The following is a 13,559-nucleotide window of genomic DNA, read 5'->3' as shown; positions in this document are numbered from 1 at the left end:
ACGTGATACGGGCCTGTAACGGCTATCACACCTGGTGGTAAAAATAAGGGACCTTTAAACAAAGTAAACAATCTCTTCAACATCACTGATTCCAGCACGAACCTCGATCCGAAACAATTTCCCCCTCAACCTTTTTTCCGACGCCAAAATGAGAACCAATACTGTGGCTCTGATGCGCTAGTAGTGTGAACACAACGCCCAGCCGCTGGCCTCCTACCTATTTGCTTGGGCGTGACCACCGCGTAGTCTGTGCATGCAGGGCGGGGGCGGAGGGGGAGGGGGGGAGGAGAGGTGGGCGGCGGCGGCGGCTCAGCGTCCAGGCCGGCGGAGGTCCTTCTGTGTGAGTGCTCGGTTCGCACTCCGGCCCCCGGGGGGGGGGCCGCGTGGTGCGGTCTGACGGGGCCCCGCTGCGTTTGTTTGGTTTTAACCCGCGGTGCGGCCCGCGTCTCCGTCAGGTCTCCCAGGTCGCCGGCCCGGGGTTTGGGCTCCGGAGCGGCTTTCCTCCTCCGATTGTTTCTGGTCGGACGCCGAGGAGGAGGAGGAGGAGGAGGAGGAGCGCTCCTCCCTGAACGGGACGGTGGTCCCACGCGGAGCTCACCTGTTAAAAGTTAATCAACACGCATGCATTAAGTGAACGTAGGTTATAGGTTTGTAAGGATCTTCTGTTTTGGCTTAAAAAAAAAAGGAAGACTAAGCAGTGGCGTTCATATTTTATTTGTTTACCTAGAACTACCGACTCTGCTGCAGCGCCATTTTAATGAACATATTTCACGTGAAAAACAAATTGGGTTCATGAAATAACAAAGGGAATAAAGAATAACTCGCAAAGCCAGAGCCAGTCAAAGCCATTAACAAATCTCCCAGTCATGTGGAATACCTATTAGGGGTGCGTTTAACACACATTTGTGTGCACTCCCCACGCACTGTTTGGATAATGATTTTAACGAGCAGCCATGCACGATTGCATAAAAAAAAAGTCTCTCTATGAGAAGCAGCTGATGAGCTACAGGAGTCTTTAAAAGGAAGAGTCGTTTACTAGCTCATTCTGAGCACAAATCAACCATTAGTGTTAAGTTAAATATGAGGAGACAAATGATCTGAAAAGGGATCGCGTTTAATTAGAATTTCATGTTACACTTTGACACTGATTCACTGCGTTCAACATTGAATAAGAGATACAATTTGGCCAAAAGACAAATCACATAATAGGTGCACAGACTTCCTCAATTAAAGCTTGGATGTTGTGTGAGAAGTAATTTGACCCCAAAAAACCCACTCTAATGGCAAGGGAAACAGTACAATGTTGGTCGTTTGCCTAAATTGCTGTGGTCGGTTTGAGAACAAGCTGATCCTTAGATTTCACTATGTGGTAATAAGCGTTGTAAAAGATAACCTTGCTGACCCAAAACACATATATAGCTCACACTAAGCCTTAATTGCCACTGCCATTATCAAACACATTAACATTTACAGCCATAGTATAGCCTTCATACTTTTAAAACCCACATCCAATCAAAAAATAAACGGAAGATTAATTTTACTTGAGTCTTAAGTATCGCATAAACACAATTATTTTAGTTTTCGTTGTTTTTTTTTTATGAAAAAAAAATAAAAAAACAAAACAAACAAAAAAATATCTGAATTATATTTTATTTCTCCTTAAACAATTGGACGTCTCTCTGCACCACGAGCCCCTGCAGTTTGGTAGTAGCTGATTATCACGCGAGTCCACCTCCATCATCCCGACGCAGAGAACCAGGGCCTCTTAGTTCCGCTAAGCCTGGCGCGTCTGCCCGGCCCCGCTGCACACATCTCATTAAGCACCGCAGACCCTAGCCTCGCTATTTAATCACTCTGCCTTGTTTTTTTTTAAAGGAGACAGCGCATTAAAAAAATCGCCACATAATTTAAATAACATTGGTAAGATAGGCTCGTTTTCTCCCACTGATAAGCGCGCTTAGACGGCCTTAATGGGCTTGATGAGGCCCTGAGCTGTCACACTGAATGATCGGGGGTGGGGTGGGGGGGTGGGGGCCGTCGTGAGATATGAGCCGGCCTGTCTGGGGCGGCCAGGGCCAGGGCGGAGAGGGCCTGCTCATCTAGAGGGGGTGGGGGGTGGGGGGGGGGGGGGGGGGGGTCAGTGTTTACTTTGGGCTCGTCAACCACTGTGTTATGAGCGGAGTGGTGGTCGGGTGGCTTTTACCTGACGGTGTGGGGGGCGCTCTCTGTCTGGAGGAGAGGGACAGACGGTGAGCCCTGGTGCCTGACTGCCTACTCTCACATTCCTGCCTCTGCTGCCGCTGCTGCTGCTGCTGCTGTGCTCCCACCTCCTGACCTGCGGACGCTGCCGCCTGCTGCTGCTGCTGCTGCTGCCGCTGACCGCAGGGCGGTGTCTGGGCCTGCTCCTCCGCGCTGACCACACCGCTGCCGCCGCCGCTGCCGCCGCCGCTGCTGCCGCCGCTGCTGCTGCTGCTCGGAGGGCGGCGACAGAGCGTTTGTTGCTGTGGCCCCCTTGCGCTATCCGCCCCCCCGCCCCCCACGGAGACGACGGAGTCGACGGAGTCGTCTCCGTGGGGGGCGGGGGGGCGGATCGAGGCACGTTCTTCAACATCTTCTTCCCTCGGGCCGAGAGCGTCGTCTTGGGCGTCTGTCCTGGAGGGCGACGTGGGCACGGCCTCCTTCGCCTCCTCGTCCTCCTCGTCGTCCTCCTCATCCTCGAAAAGCTCTGGAGTGAAGAACAATGTCTGGTCTTCCTCCTCCTCCTCCTCCTCCTCCTCCCCTTCCTGGCGGTCTGCCAGAGGCTGCTCCCCGTGACAGCTAGGAGAGGTCGCCATGGCAGCCAGGTCCTTCACAGCCAGCGGCGCGCCAGGCAAACCGTCGGTGTCTGGGGCCTCGCCTCGTGAGCACGGTTCTGCGTGAGGAGGAGGAGGAGGAGGAGGATGGTGGTGGTGGTGTGCGTTGGTGGGGCTGATCTGCACCGCGTCCATCCCCTGGACGAGGTCCGGGGGTCCTGACTGCGGGCGGTGGTGGTGGTCGGGCCAGGCGACGTCTCCCTGAGCCTTGAAGAGCGGCCTCTTCAACGGGGTGCCCGCAGGCACGCGGCCGTGCACAGGCACCGTGGCTGCTGGTGGTGGTGGTGGTGCTGCTGGTGCTGGTGGTGGTGCTGCTCTGGCCTCGGTGCGGTGGTGAGCGTGGGTCTGACGCGCCGGCGCAGTGCTGGACATCTTTTCAGTGTCTGCGAAAAAAGAAGAGGCAGAATGCAGTGTTGTGTCTATCAAAATAACTAACACAAAACACTGTCCTGTAATGAGCCTTTCTTTTTCGGCATAGCATATAGGAACAATTCTTACAAAAAGGAACGCATAATAAATGTATATATATATATATATACACTTATTTATTCAATTATTAGCCCACGAAAAATAAAATCTTAATAAAAAAATTGGGCGTCCACATAAGTGTCATTTTATAAGATGCGGGGTTACAAACAAGTAAAGAAAGAAAAAAAAAAAAACATGAACTGCAATGTGTACGCTCAATATAACCCAAACAAAGGTCACGGGGATTTAATTAAAAGCAACAGTCCAACATCTGCTCATCCACTCGCTCCAGTGCCACTCAGGCACGCAGGAGACCTTACAGTAATGAGGCACTCCGCTCACCCCTCCTCCACGCAACCTTTCAGAGAGCACCAAAACCAACCCCCCACCGCCCCCCGCCCCCCCCCCCACTCCCCCACTCCCCCTCCCCGCCACAGCCAGTATCTGCCGCCGCCGCCACCCCTATCCACCACACCGGATTTAATGGAGCACACGGCTCCAACCTTGCCCTGACCCTTGAGACAATAGGTGCTAGGCTAGGCGATGTGCAAAGACGTCACCCACAGCAACCATCATCTCATGGCAGCAAGCATTCGCACGTTTGGCTTGGAGCGCTTGAAAGGTAGCGCTGCCGTTCCTGGGTCAGGGCAGGCAGAACAGGATGCTGCTGAAATCGGGTTATAGAATTGAGCATGACTCAAATCAATTGTAAAAATAAATACGTTAAAAAAAAAAAAAAAAACTGGAGGAGGAAATGAATGGCAGTTAAAGAGGGCCCTCTTAGACATCCTTGTTATGAAATAAACGTTGCATGTGACCGTCCCATCCTCTTTTAATGTTAGTCTCGTGGATAACTTGCAATACAAACTCATGCGTTGTCATATCAAGCACGATTTTTGGAATACCATCTGAGAAACCTTTGGAAAACATGACCTAAAAAAAAAAAAGTGATCCAATGAGAGGTTTCCATTTTAGATGATTTCTATTTTACCCCCACGCAATGAATACTCTTACCTTAACATTTAACATTGTGAAGCCAGGGTATGAAAACACCTCGTTTAAATCTATCCCCACGATAAGCTCTACACACTGTAGTGTGTGCGTTTTTTTCTGTGTGTTGTTGTTGTTGTTGTCGTTGTTGTTGTTTGACCACATCCTCGTCCTGCACCAGCGGAGCTCACCTCCATTCACACTACTAGCACCAGCCACCCCAGACGCGACGGGATCAACGGTCCAAGGCTGAGCGGCGGGTTTGGTGTCCCCGTGGCTGCTGCCGTCGTCGTCTTCGTGCTTGGCCGCCGGCACGGACAGGGGCGGGGGGGTACACGCACACGGCGTGTACGCTTCCCCCGGAGCGAGGGCCGACGGCTGGCCGGCTGGGTGCTGCTGCTGCTGCTGCTGCTGCTGCTGCTGCTGCTGCTTGTGGGGCGACGGGCTCTGCAGGACGCTGCCGTGGGCTGCTTCCGCCCCCTGCTGAAGGTGGGAGAAGGTGGCCAGGGACTGCATGGCCCCGTTGAAGGTGTCGTGGTGCCGCACCAGCTGCCGCACCCACTTGGACAGGCCTGGAAGCACGGGGGAGACGGAGGGAGCCACGATTAACCCCCACGCCGCCGCCGCCGCCGCCGCCACCACCACCACCACCAGCCCCACGGCACATCCATTTGTAAATCGGGCTTGTATTATATTATACATTATGTTTATTTAGATATTTATTTATTTAGAAAATGTCTTGGCCTGTGGATTTTTCCACTCTGGGAAGGGAAAAGACAGAATTATAAAAGTACATTTTTGACCCTGGAGACGAGCCGTTCATAAAAAAGGCAATCCAACTCAATAAACAAGTAATTATAATAGACAATACACACTATAAAGGTACACATATTTGTTCACCTCCTTAAGGGTAATAAATAACACAACCTTTTGCAATGGGTAACCATTGCCATCTAGTGTCCAAGCAGAGAGAGCATCCACACAGACGTCTCAAGACCTTTATCACCGGTACAAAGCGTTACACTATTGTGTAACACTATATATATATATATATATATATATATGTGCAATGGAATAACTCCTCCGGAAAAATGGGAAAGTTGGTACGGTTTTGAATGCACATTGGCGATTGGTTCCAGCTGGGCAGACAATATGAAAGTAAAAAAAAAAATAAGAACGAGAGTCCAATATCGTAAAAGTGCTAAAAGGCAAAAAAACTAAATGAAAGGTAACATTCATGAAACGATTCATTCCGATTGTCAACGTTCTGGCACAGAACTAATTAGTGGCTCAATTAGCAGGAGTGCATTTCAGTCACCTGTGATGTACTTATTGGGATTATTCCGGAAACGCTCATCCACCAAAATGAGCGCGCCCCAGTCGTTCTTGTGGCGGATACACCTGTAGAAAATGTAATAATCCATTAAATATTATAACACTTTGTACATTTGAAAGAAAAGTGTGATAGCAAATCCTTACGCATCAAATACCCTCTTCACACAGGCGTACAGACGTAGCACAAACCCTTTTTCTGCTCCCATTATGTACTCGGTAGGGGTGGTAGACTTGACTAGAGAAGATACGTTAAACACCCGTGCCCTGGTTCGTAATAGGAGCAGACCGATGATGAGTGCTATGAGCGACACCTATGCTTGACCCCCCCCCCCTCGGACACGTCCGTGAGCAATTCAATTCAATTCAATTCAAAAAACTTTATTTGTCCCCAAGGGGCAATTGAAGACAGACACGCAAAGCAGCAACATTTACACAGGACAAGCTTACTACAACATACGACAAGACAATTGTGTTAGTTACTGACTGATAAGAAACACACAAGAAACACAAACAAAGAAACACAAGGCATAGTTATTTATAAATATACAGTGGTATATAAATAATTTATAAATAAAAAGAGCTGAGCAGGCTCTTTTGCTGGACACTGACCTTCCCAGGGCCTGGTTCAGAGCGCGGTAGGCCTGGATCTCGTACCAGCGGTTGCCTGGAAGGAGACCCCTAGATTTGCAGTGCTGGTCGTTATACTTCATCTTGAGCTCCACCTGGGGAGTTTCATCACACAATATCATGTCAACCTTTGCAGCAGATCTCGTGGTTACAACGTGGTTAGACGTCTGGAGCTGTGGGACGTCGTCGCCGCGCAACTGCATTAACAAGCATGAAGCATATGGACGCAGTAGGGCGACCGTGTCACCAAAGGACGACTTAGGTCACTGGGTTACGGGCTGCCCCTCAGACCGGTGCGCTGAGAGTTAGAGAGGCCATGACAGGAGAGCACGAGGCAAAGGAAGACGGCGGCGGCGGAAGAAGAAGAAGAAGAAGAAGAAGAAGAAGAAGAAGAAGAAGAAGAAGAAGAAGAAGAAGAAGAAGAAGAAGAAGAAGAAGAAGAAGAAGAAGAAGAAGAAGAAGAAGAAGAAGAAGAAGAAGAAGAAGAAGAAGAAGAAGAAGAAGAAGAAGAAGAAGAAGAAGAAGAAGAAGAAGAAGAAGAAGAAGAAGAAGAAGAAGAAGAAGAAGAAGAAGAAGAAGAAGAAGAAGAAGAAGAAGAAGAAGAAGAAGAACGCAAAGAAGGTGGTGCAGTCCATACGAGCCAGGCCACCACCCTTAGCACACTAAAGGAAAGAAACGCGCCAGGAAAAGCATCCATCCATATGCGTCTGTCGCGTCTTGTTTTTTGTTTTTTTTCCGCTAACCTTTCAAAATTGACAAGTGAAAAGTTCAGCTGGCGTCTGACGGCCTGCCATGCCGGGCAGCCTTGGTGAGCAGCGCCTCTAACTGCTTCTGACAGGTACCGCGTGTTTGCCCAGAGCTCCCAAACGCACGGGGACAGGGCAACAGGTACGCCCCCCACCCACCCCCCCACCCCCCACCCACCCCCCCACCCGCCGCCCTCCCTCCGTCGCGGGGACCGAGGTCAGCGGGCCATCACGCAACAATGTCACAGCCTTACTTGATTTGTGCCGCATCAACATAAACCGGCGCAGGAAAACATCTTGAATGTCACTCCAGAAAGTTTTGACGGTGACTAACCGCTACACCTCAGCAGCACGCACACACACACACATGCACACACACATACACACACACACACACACACATGCGCGCACACACACACACTGCTGGACACACCAGCCTCTCCCGTCAACACAAAAACATAAACGGTGTTGTGCAACTCGCAGAAGGTATACATATGTGTGAGGTCACCAGTCTTCCTCAGAGGACGTATGTAAAAAGATATAGATATAAATGATGTTGGCTATTCTCACAAAGACCTGGCAGCGCTGTAGTTGGATGTCGGCTGCGTCGTCTATGAGACACCAAAAGCGGTTTACCAATCCACTCCTCAAACCCAACTTGCTGGGAACGGGGTGGGGGGGTAGGGGGGTAGGGTAGGGGGGGTAGGGGGGTAGGGTGGGGGAGCAGCCCCGAGCCACTGGTGTCATCCAGATCCAATCACGGCCCGTTTTAGCGTTCCACCCACCGCGTCTGTGATCCGTGACCATGTCAACGTTCAATGTGACGTGACAGCTTGCATATGTGAAAAAGCCAATTCTGGCTGCTAGCGAGTCTTCTAAATGTGCAAGAAAACCACCAGCTGGAAGGGATTAGTTAAAATGTCAAGAGATTGCTCCCTTGCTCTGGTCTCCGCAGCTACCTGTTCACCGCTAAAAACAGATCTGACCAATAGGCATGATTTGCAGCCGACTACATCGGCGCTCGCTTGAAAGTGTGTGTGTGTGTGTATGCGTGTGTGTGTGTGTGTGTGCATGTGCGTATATGCATGTGTGTGTGTGTCGCAGTGTGTCGCATGCCCCTGGCCGTCTGGGACATCTTGTGCCTGTCACTGAGATTGTGAAGCGCCTCATTTGCCTCGTGTGGCATAGCTGACAGCAGGGTAGTTCATCCTTAGACAATTGACGTGTCTATACATACACATCTCGTATGGGTCATGCAACCGATGCCCCCCGCACACACATACACACACCGAGCCTGATAGACAACGACTACATCCGAGATGGAAAGAAAAACATGCCCTGGTTTGAAAGTTATTATCAATTCATCTGTTAAAATGCTTGAAAACGGCTTTCAAAAGAAAACGTGCATTGACAAATGCAGCCGTACGTGAATTTAACTTGTACAACTTATAGCATATAGAGTGGATGTACAAAAGTCAAGTTTAAGTAGTGGATGTACAAAAGTCAAGTTTAAGTTCATCATCCAGACTTTTGCCTCCACACCGATTACATCCGAAACGAATTGCATTAATGCGGACCTCAAACTCTATGATGTGAAGTGACACGGCTAGAGATTGAAGTCGTTTTATCGCTCTAAAAACACGAAACTAGGCTGGATCTAGCTGCAGCACCATCATCAGGAAAGCTTTTCAAGAGCAGAACTAAGACGTATCATTGGTCATGGTATCATTGATGATGTTGGCTACTCCCTCACCAATACGACCAGGAAGCCTGTCCACATTTCAGACAACATCAAGTGTCCCAGAATGGACGTCTTGTGCCTTCGGCGTATCCCGTCACGCAGTATAGCTTTCTTGTTACCACCGGATAACTCGAGATGCAATCGAACAGCAGGTCTGAACAGCAGGTCAAATGTTAACCCTGGAAGTGGGAGTCTGCATCTTAACGGGATATTAATTTGAATGCACTGTTTATTGTTGTAGAACTGCCACGGGCAAGCGTAATTAACCCAACCACTTGATACCTGTGAACCCCTCGACCCTTAGGCTATCTTTCTGCACACTCGCTAAGAATTCTCTCCCGTTATCTCCACCGAAGCGTCACACAGGGAGACAAAGGTTTGGTTCTGTGCCTTAACGTGTCTACGGGCCCTTTCATTAGGCTCGGGGAGATGCCATATCAGCTGTAAGTGTCTTTTTACTGCCTGTTAAAGCCACCGAACGGTTCGCCCACTCACGAACGGACGCTGGTTCACTGCGAGGCATGACATTGAAAAAACACTTGCTTACATATACATAAATAATTCCCGCTGTAGAGTAGCTTTCCCCGCGTTGGGACTTTTAGGGCCGGCCTTTCATCTCTCGGGGGTCACAATAACACAACGGGCCAGTTAAACCTCCCGTGCCGTGTCTGAGGCCCTTTACTGTGTTGGGTTGTGCGCCCAACACTGTTTCTGTCTGTCTGGGAATGCGGCTCGTGATAGTATTAAGAGTGCTGTAATCTTTATAAGTGGAAAGAGGCTGAGGTGTGCACTCCCGCGCCGTGCAGTGGGGGCGGCGCGTCCTTCAAGGTCTTAAGGTAACGCAGCCGTGTCCTGCGCATCAGAAATGTGCGTGTTATGGAGCCAAGTGCCTGCGGTACTGCGGCGGAACCGTTTTAATGAAGACTGCGGCACGTATAGAGCACACGCGTGTGTGTGTATGTATGTCTGTCTTATACAGAGTGTACATTTACGTCGACTCTAGCAGTGGCCGTGTGTGTGTCTGTGTATGTCTGGGTGTTTGTGTATTTTTTTATACAGAGAGTGTACATTTACGTCCACTCTAGCAGTGGGCTTGAGTGCGTGCGTGTGTGCGTGCGTTAGGGTTAGACAGACACAGAGAACGTACATTTACGTCCACTCTAGTGGTGGGCAATATAGATGGAATTCATTTGAATACGTTTAGAGATCATTACATCAACAATAATAAAGACCAAGTGTGTATGTACTGTATGTATTTCGGATCAGACACAATGTGTGTGTGTGTGTGTGTCCATGCGCACGGGGGATGCGTGGTGAAGCAGGAGTGTATGTGTACCGTGTCTGACCCAACAGCGGTTCTGAGAGCGCTAGAGGCAGCGGCCGTCGGGGTGTAAAACAGTTTGGCGGGCCTGCGGTGCTGCCTCAGCAGAAGTGCGGGCCGGGGATCAGCCATTTAGTTTCAGTGTCCCCCCCCCCCCCCCTCCCCTAGGCGGTAATGTAATGGGGTCAACCAGTGAGACATTTACTCCGCATGTCCTCCAGGGTTTCTCCAGGGGGGCCGTAAAGCCCTGTTGCAAGGAAGGACACAGAATCAAAAGTGAAGACCGGGGCAATGACCGGGATGGAGGGAGGGTAGGTGCGAAGGCAAGGCAACGACCAGTCACCTGTTTTTCAGTACAGTGGCCGTTCACTTAAACAAAAGCATATGCATATATACACACACAGGATGCCGATTCCAATACTGCGCGTTGTTTCGATATCAGAGTTCTCAGAGAAACATCTGGTACTCAAAGCCCCACCGCGAGGCTGGCTCCCCTGTTGGGCTCTGATTCAAGACCAAGCTAATCCACAGAAGACTCCTCTCCTGCAGCAATAGACCGGTCGGGGTCTTCGGGGTCTGAAGGTGAGAAAGGAGGGTTGAGTGGAAAGTGGGGAGATGAGGGGTGGAAGGACATTTTTGAAATGTAAAAGGTCAGGCCTCTCTTGTGCCCTGAAGGACACGGCAGAGCCCCCCAGATGGAGAGAGCAGGGTTACAGAGAGCTAATTTATTCCCCTGAACATCCGTATCACTATTATCAGATGGAGACAATGAAAGTCATGGGTTGGGGGAAATTCTATGAAGTTCAAACAAGAGTTTTGAATTCAACAGAATTCTGTATGATATAATATTATATAATATATAGAGATATAAATAACCACAACAATAAAAAAAAAACAATAACGATATATTATTGTTGATGTAAACAACATCACATGGAACATATTGTCTAGAACTAGAAAACATTGCATGATTCTAATACAGTGTTAAACGTATTATGTAGTCAGCATTTTTTTTCCCCAGACCTGCAGGTCCTTGATGTTGGGGAAGGGAATGCCGATGGTGACCACTGCCCTGGCGTTGTCGTCCGTGAAATCCAAGCCTTCGCTTACTTTACCCCTGCAGACGGCAATCAGCAAGGCCCCGTCTGTAGCACAGTGAAGGGACAGGCGGCAATAGCAGTCGCTGTGTGAGTGGACTGCGATACTACACCTGTGATACACACAACTCTTTTGGCCAATCCTACTTTATCATCTGCTAAATTTTGCATGGCCACATTAATCTCTTTTAGTAGATGAACATGTCTAAAAAGTTATGGTCAGTATTGTATGCTTGGTGTCTATCTCAATCACTCATTTAACTCATAATGTAAATCACCTGAGGTATGATCATCAAATGTTACGATTATTAAGACCATTTTGGAAGAAAAATATTAAATACAATAAAATAAAACACCAGAAACCATCCCTGAGAAGCAGCACCAGAGGAATGTCTAGCAGAGAGCCCTATGCTACGCTAGCCTGGCTACAGCCAGACCAAAAGCTCAGTCCTAGATCGCACGTTGGGTCTGGGGGAGGCTGCTGTCATTTTCTTCAGCACCAAGAGACGTGATCCAACGGGCGGGAGTTCAACTGACTCTGTACGCAATTGACTGATTGCCGTCGCTTCCCTGTCATCATTGTGTTAAATCAGCCAATAGCACGCCAGGGGGAGAAGCCAGCTTGGTGATTGGTCTGATTAGCTCCCACAAAAGCGTATCGGAAGCAGAAAGAAATGTATCGCTCCTCTCCAGACCCTGCTGGGGGGGTGGCGGGGGGGGGGGGGGGTACCCAGTCTGCTAGTGTGCAGCACCAGGATCTCACCTCGCTCCCCTGGGTGTAGGATGGCGCCGTAGTACCGCTGCAGCAGCTCATCAAAGTCTCCCTTGGCGCCACCGCGCGGCTCTGTGATCACGGTCTTCCTCTCCTCCATCTTCTCCCACAGACCCGTGTTGGTCCAGCGGTCTCGCAGTTTGTCCAGCATCTGGTCGGGAGCAGGCACAGAAGGGGGACGACGACAATGATGATGGTGTGTGTGTGTAAGGTCTAAGGTTCCTCGTCTTATGAAAAGTAAATATTCCTAGAGAGTAGGGATGGGTATTGATAAGATTTTTGCGATTCCGATTCCATTTTCGATTCTGCTAAACGATTCGGTTCTTTATCGATTCTCTTATCGATTCTCATTTGGAAAAAAGGAGAACAAACAGGTCAATTAGAATCAACTTTAGTTCAGTTAGAAGTAACATGATGACTTTACAAACTGTCTTGAGGTATAATAATAATAAAATAAATATTCTTGTATGTAGAAATTAAGAACATACAATACAAGATAAGTTATTCTGTGGCAAATACGTCATTCGCGCCCGCTCGGAATCGATAAGGGAATCGTTTGCAAAACTGGCAAACGATTCCAAGGAATCAAAACAGTCGGAACCGGTTCTCAACAAGAACCGGTTTTCGATACCCATCCCTACTAGAGAGTTTGCGGATCGTTGTTACTACTAGATGTCAGAGCCGCATAATGTGGGTCACAAAAAAAAGGTACATTAGAAACACCAGACTTGCCTCTGGCTTGTTTAAAAAATATTTTCTGCTTGACCTATGAACGAAGGAGCTAGCCAAAATAGTGATTTCTGAAGCCAGAAGGGCGAACAACTCAACACAACTAATGTTTTTCCACATTGAACCAAAAACGATCAAAGCCGATAAATCTGATAACCTCCGGTGATGTTTCCATAACTACACTGGCTGACGGTGATGAGATTAGCCACACGCCACCGGCCAAGCCTCTGAAACACACATTCCAAAAGAAAAGAAAATCACTGTTGCCGCGCTTATTGTTGGTGCAAAAAGTCAGCGGCGTCTCCGGGGACGAACATTGATCTAAAAGCCCCTCTCCTCCTCGCGGAGGTCCGTCCGTGTCTGTGCACCGCACATTTTACCCTTGAATGAGCATGGCTTCACAATCATAGACCATCTCCACTGGCTTGGAAATGTGTTAGAGGGGTCAAGTAGAAGTTCTCCTTGTCATCATCAGCAGAAAACTTCTCACAGCACGGCTCCTCCTCCCCGGCGTCACCATGTTGGCTCCGGGGCCAGCGCCGCTGTGCGGGAAGGCAGGGGGGCCCCGAGACGCGGCGGGACGGGACGGGACGGGACGGGACGGGGAAGGGGAAGGGGAGAGTGGGAGCAGCCACTCGTGAAGGCCTTTGTGTGGAAGCGGTTCTGTTTTTCTGCATCAACAGATATAAAGTCGTTCACCTAGTGAGGAACAACAAGAAGTATCATGCATGCAGACAAAGGGAGGGCCAGGGTGTGGGAAGGCTGAGGGGGGTGGTGGGGGTGGGGGGGGGGGGGGATTGGTCGGGGTGGTGGGTTGTTGGGCTGAGACGATGCTGCTGCGGCGCCGAGTCCCTGGCATGCTAATGTGACCGCTTCCAGAA

At 49.6% G+C, this 13,559-nt stretch overlaps 1 protein-coding gene across 1 annotated transcript in view; it reads right to left on the bottom strand.

Annotated features, from left to right (window-relative positions):
- Nucleotides 1-1,106: 1,106 nt before the first annotated feature.
- The window catches only part of brip1 (BRCA1 interacting helicase 1), a 34,724-nt gene continuing 22,271 nt past the window's right edge, over nt 1,107-13,559 (bottom strand). The window contains exons 15-20 of the mRNA XM_084466491.1: nt 11,941-12,100; nt 11,104-11,225; nt 6,255-6,367; nt 5,629-5,711; nt 4,502-4,882; nt 1,107-3,235 (exon numbers count right to left, since the gene is read on the bottom strand). Of these exons, the coding sequence (XP_084322617.1) occupies nt 2,145-3,235; nt 4,502-4,882; nt 5,629-5,711; nt 6,255-6,367; nt 11,104-11,225; nt 11,941-12,100 (1,950 nt within the window). The 3' untranslated portion in view covers nt 1,107-2,144. The remainder of the gene's footprint in view (nt 3,236-4,501; nt 4,883-5,628; nt 5,712-6,254; nt 6,368-11,103; nt 11,226-11,940; nt 12,101-13,559) is intronic.

Source organism: Micromesistius poutassou, assembly GCF_964030765.1.
Source record: "Micromesistius poutassou genome assembly, chromosome: 4".
In the NCBI taxonomy this organism is placed as follows: Eukaryota; Metazoa; Chordata; class Actinopteri; order Gadiformes; family Gadidae; genus Micromesistius; species Micromesistius poutassou.
The sequence above is the reverse complement of the archived record's forward strand: the minus strand, read 5'-3'. Positions and strand labels throughout refer to the sequence as shown.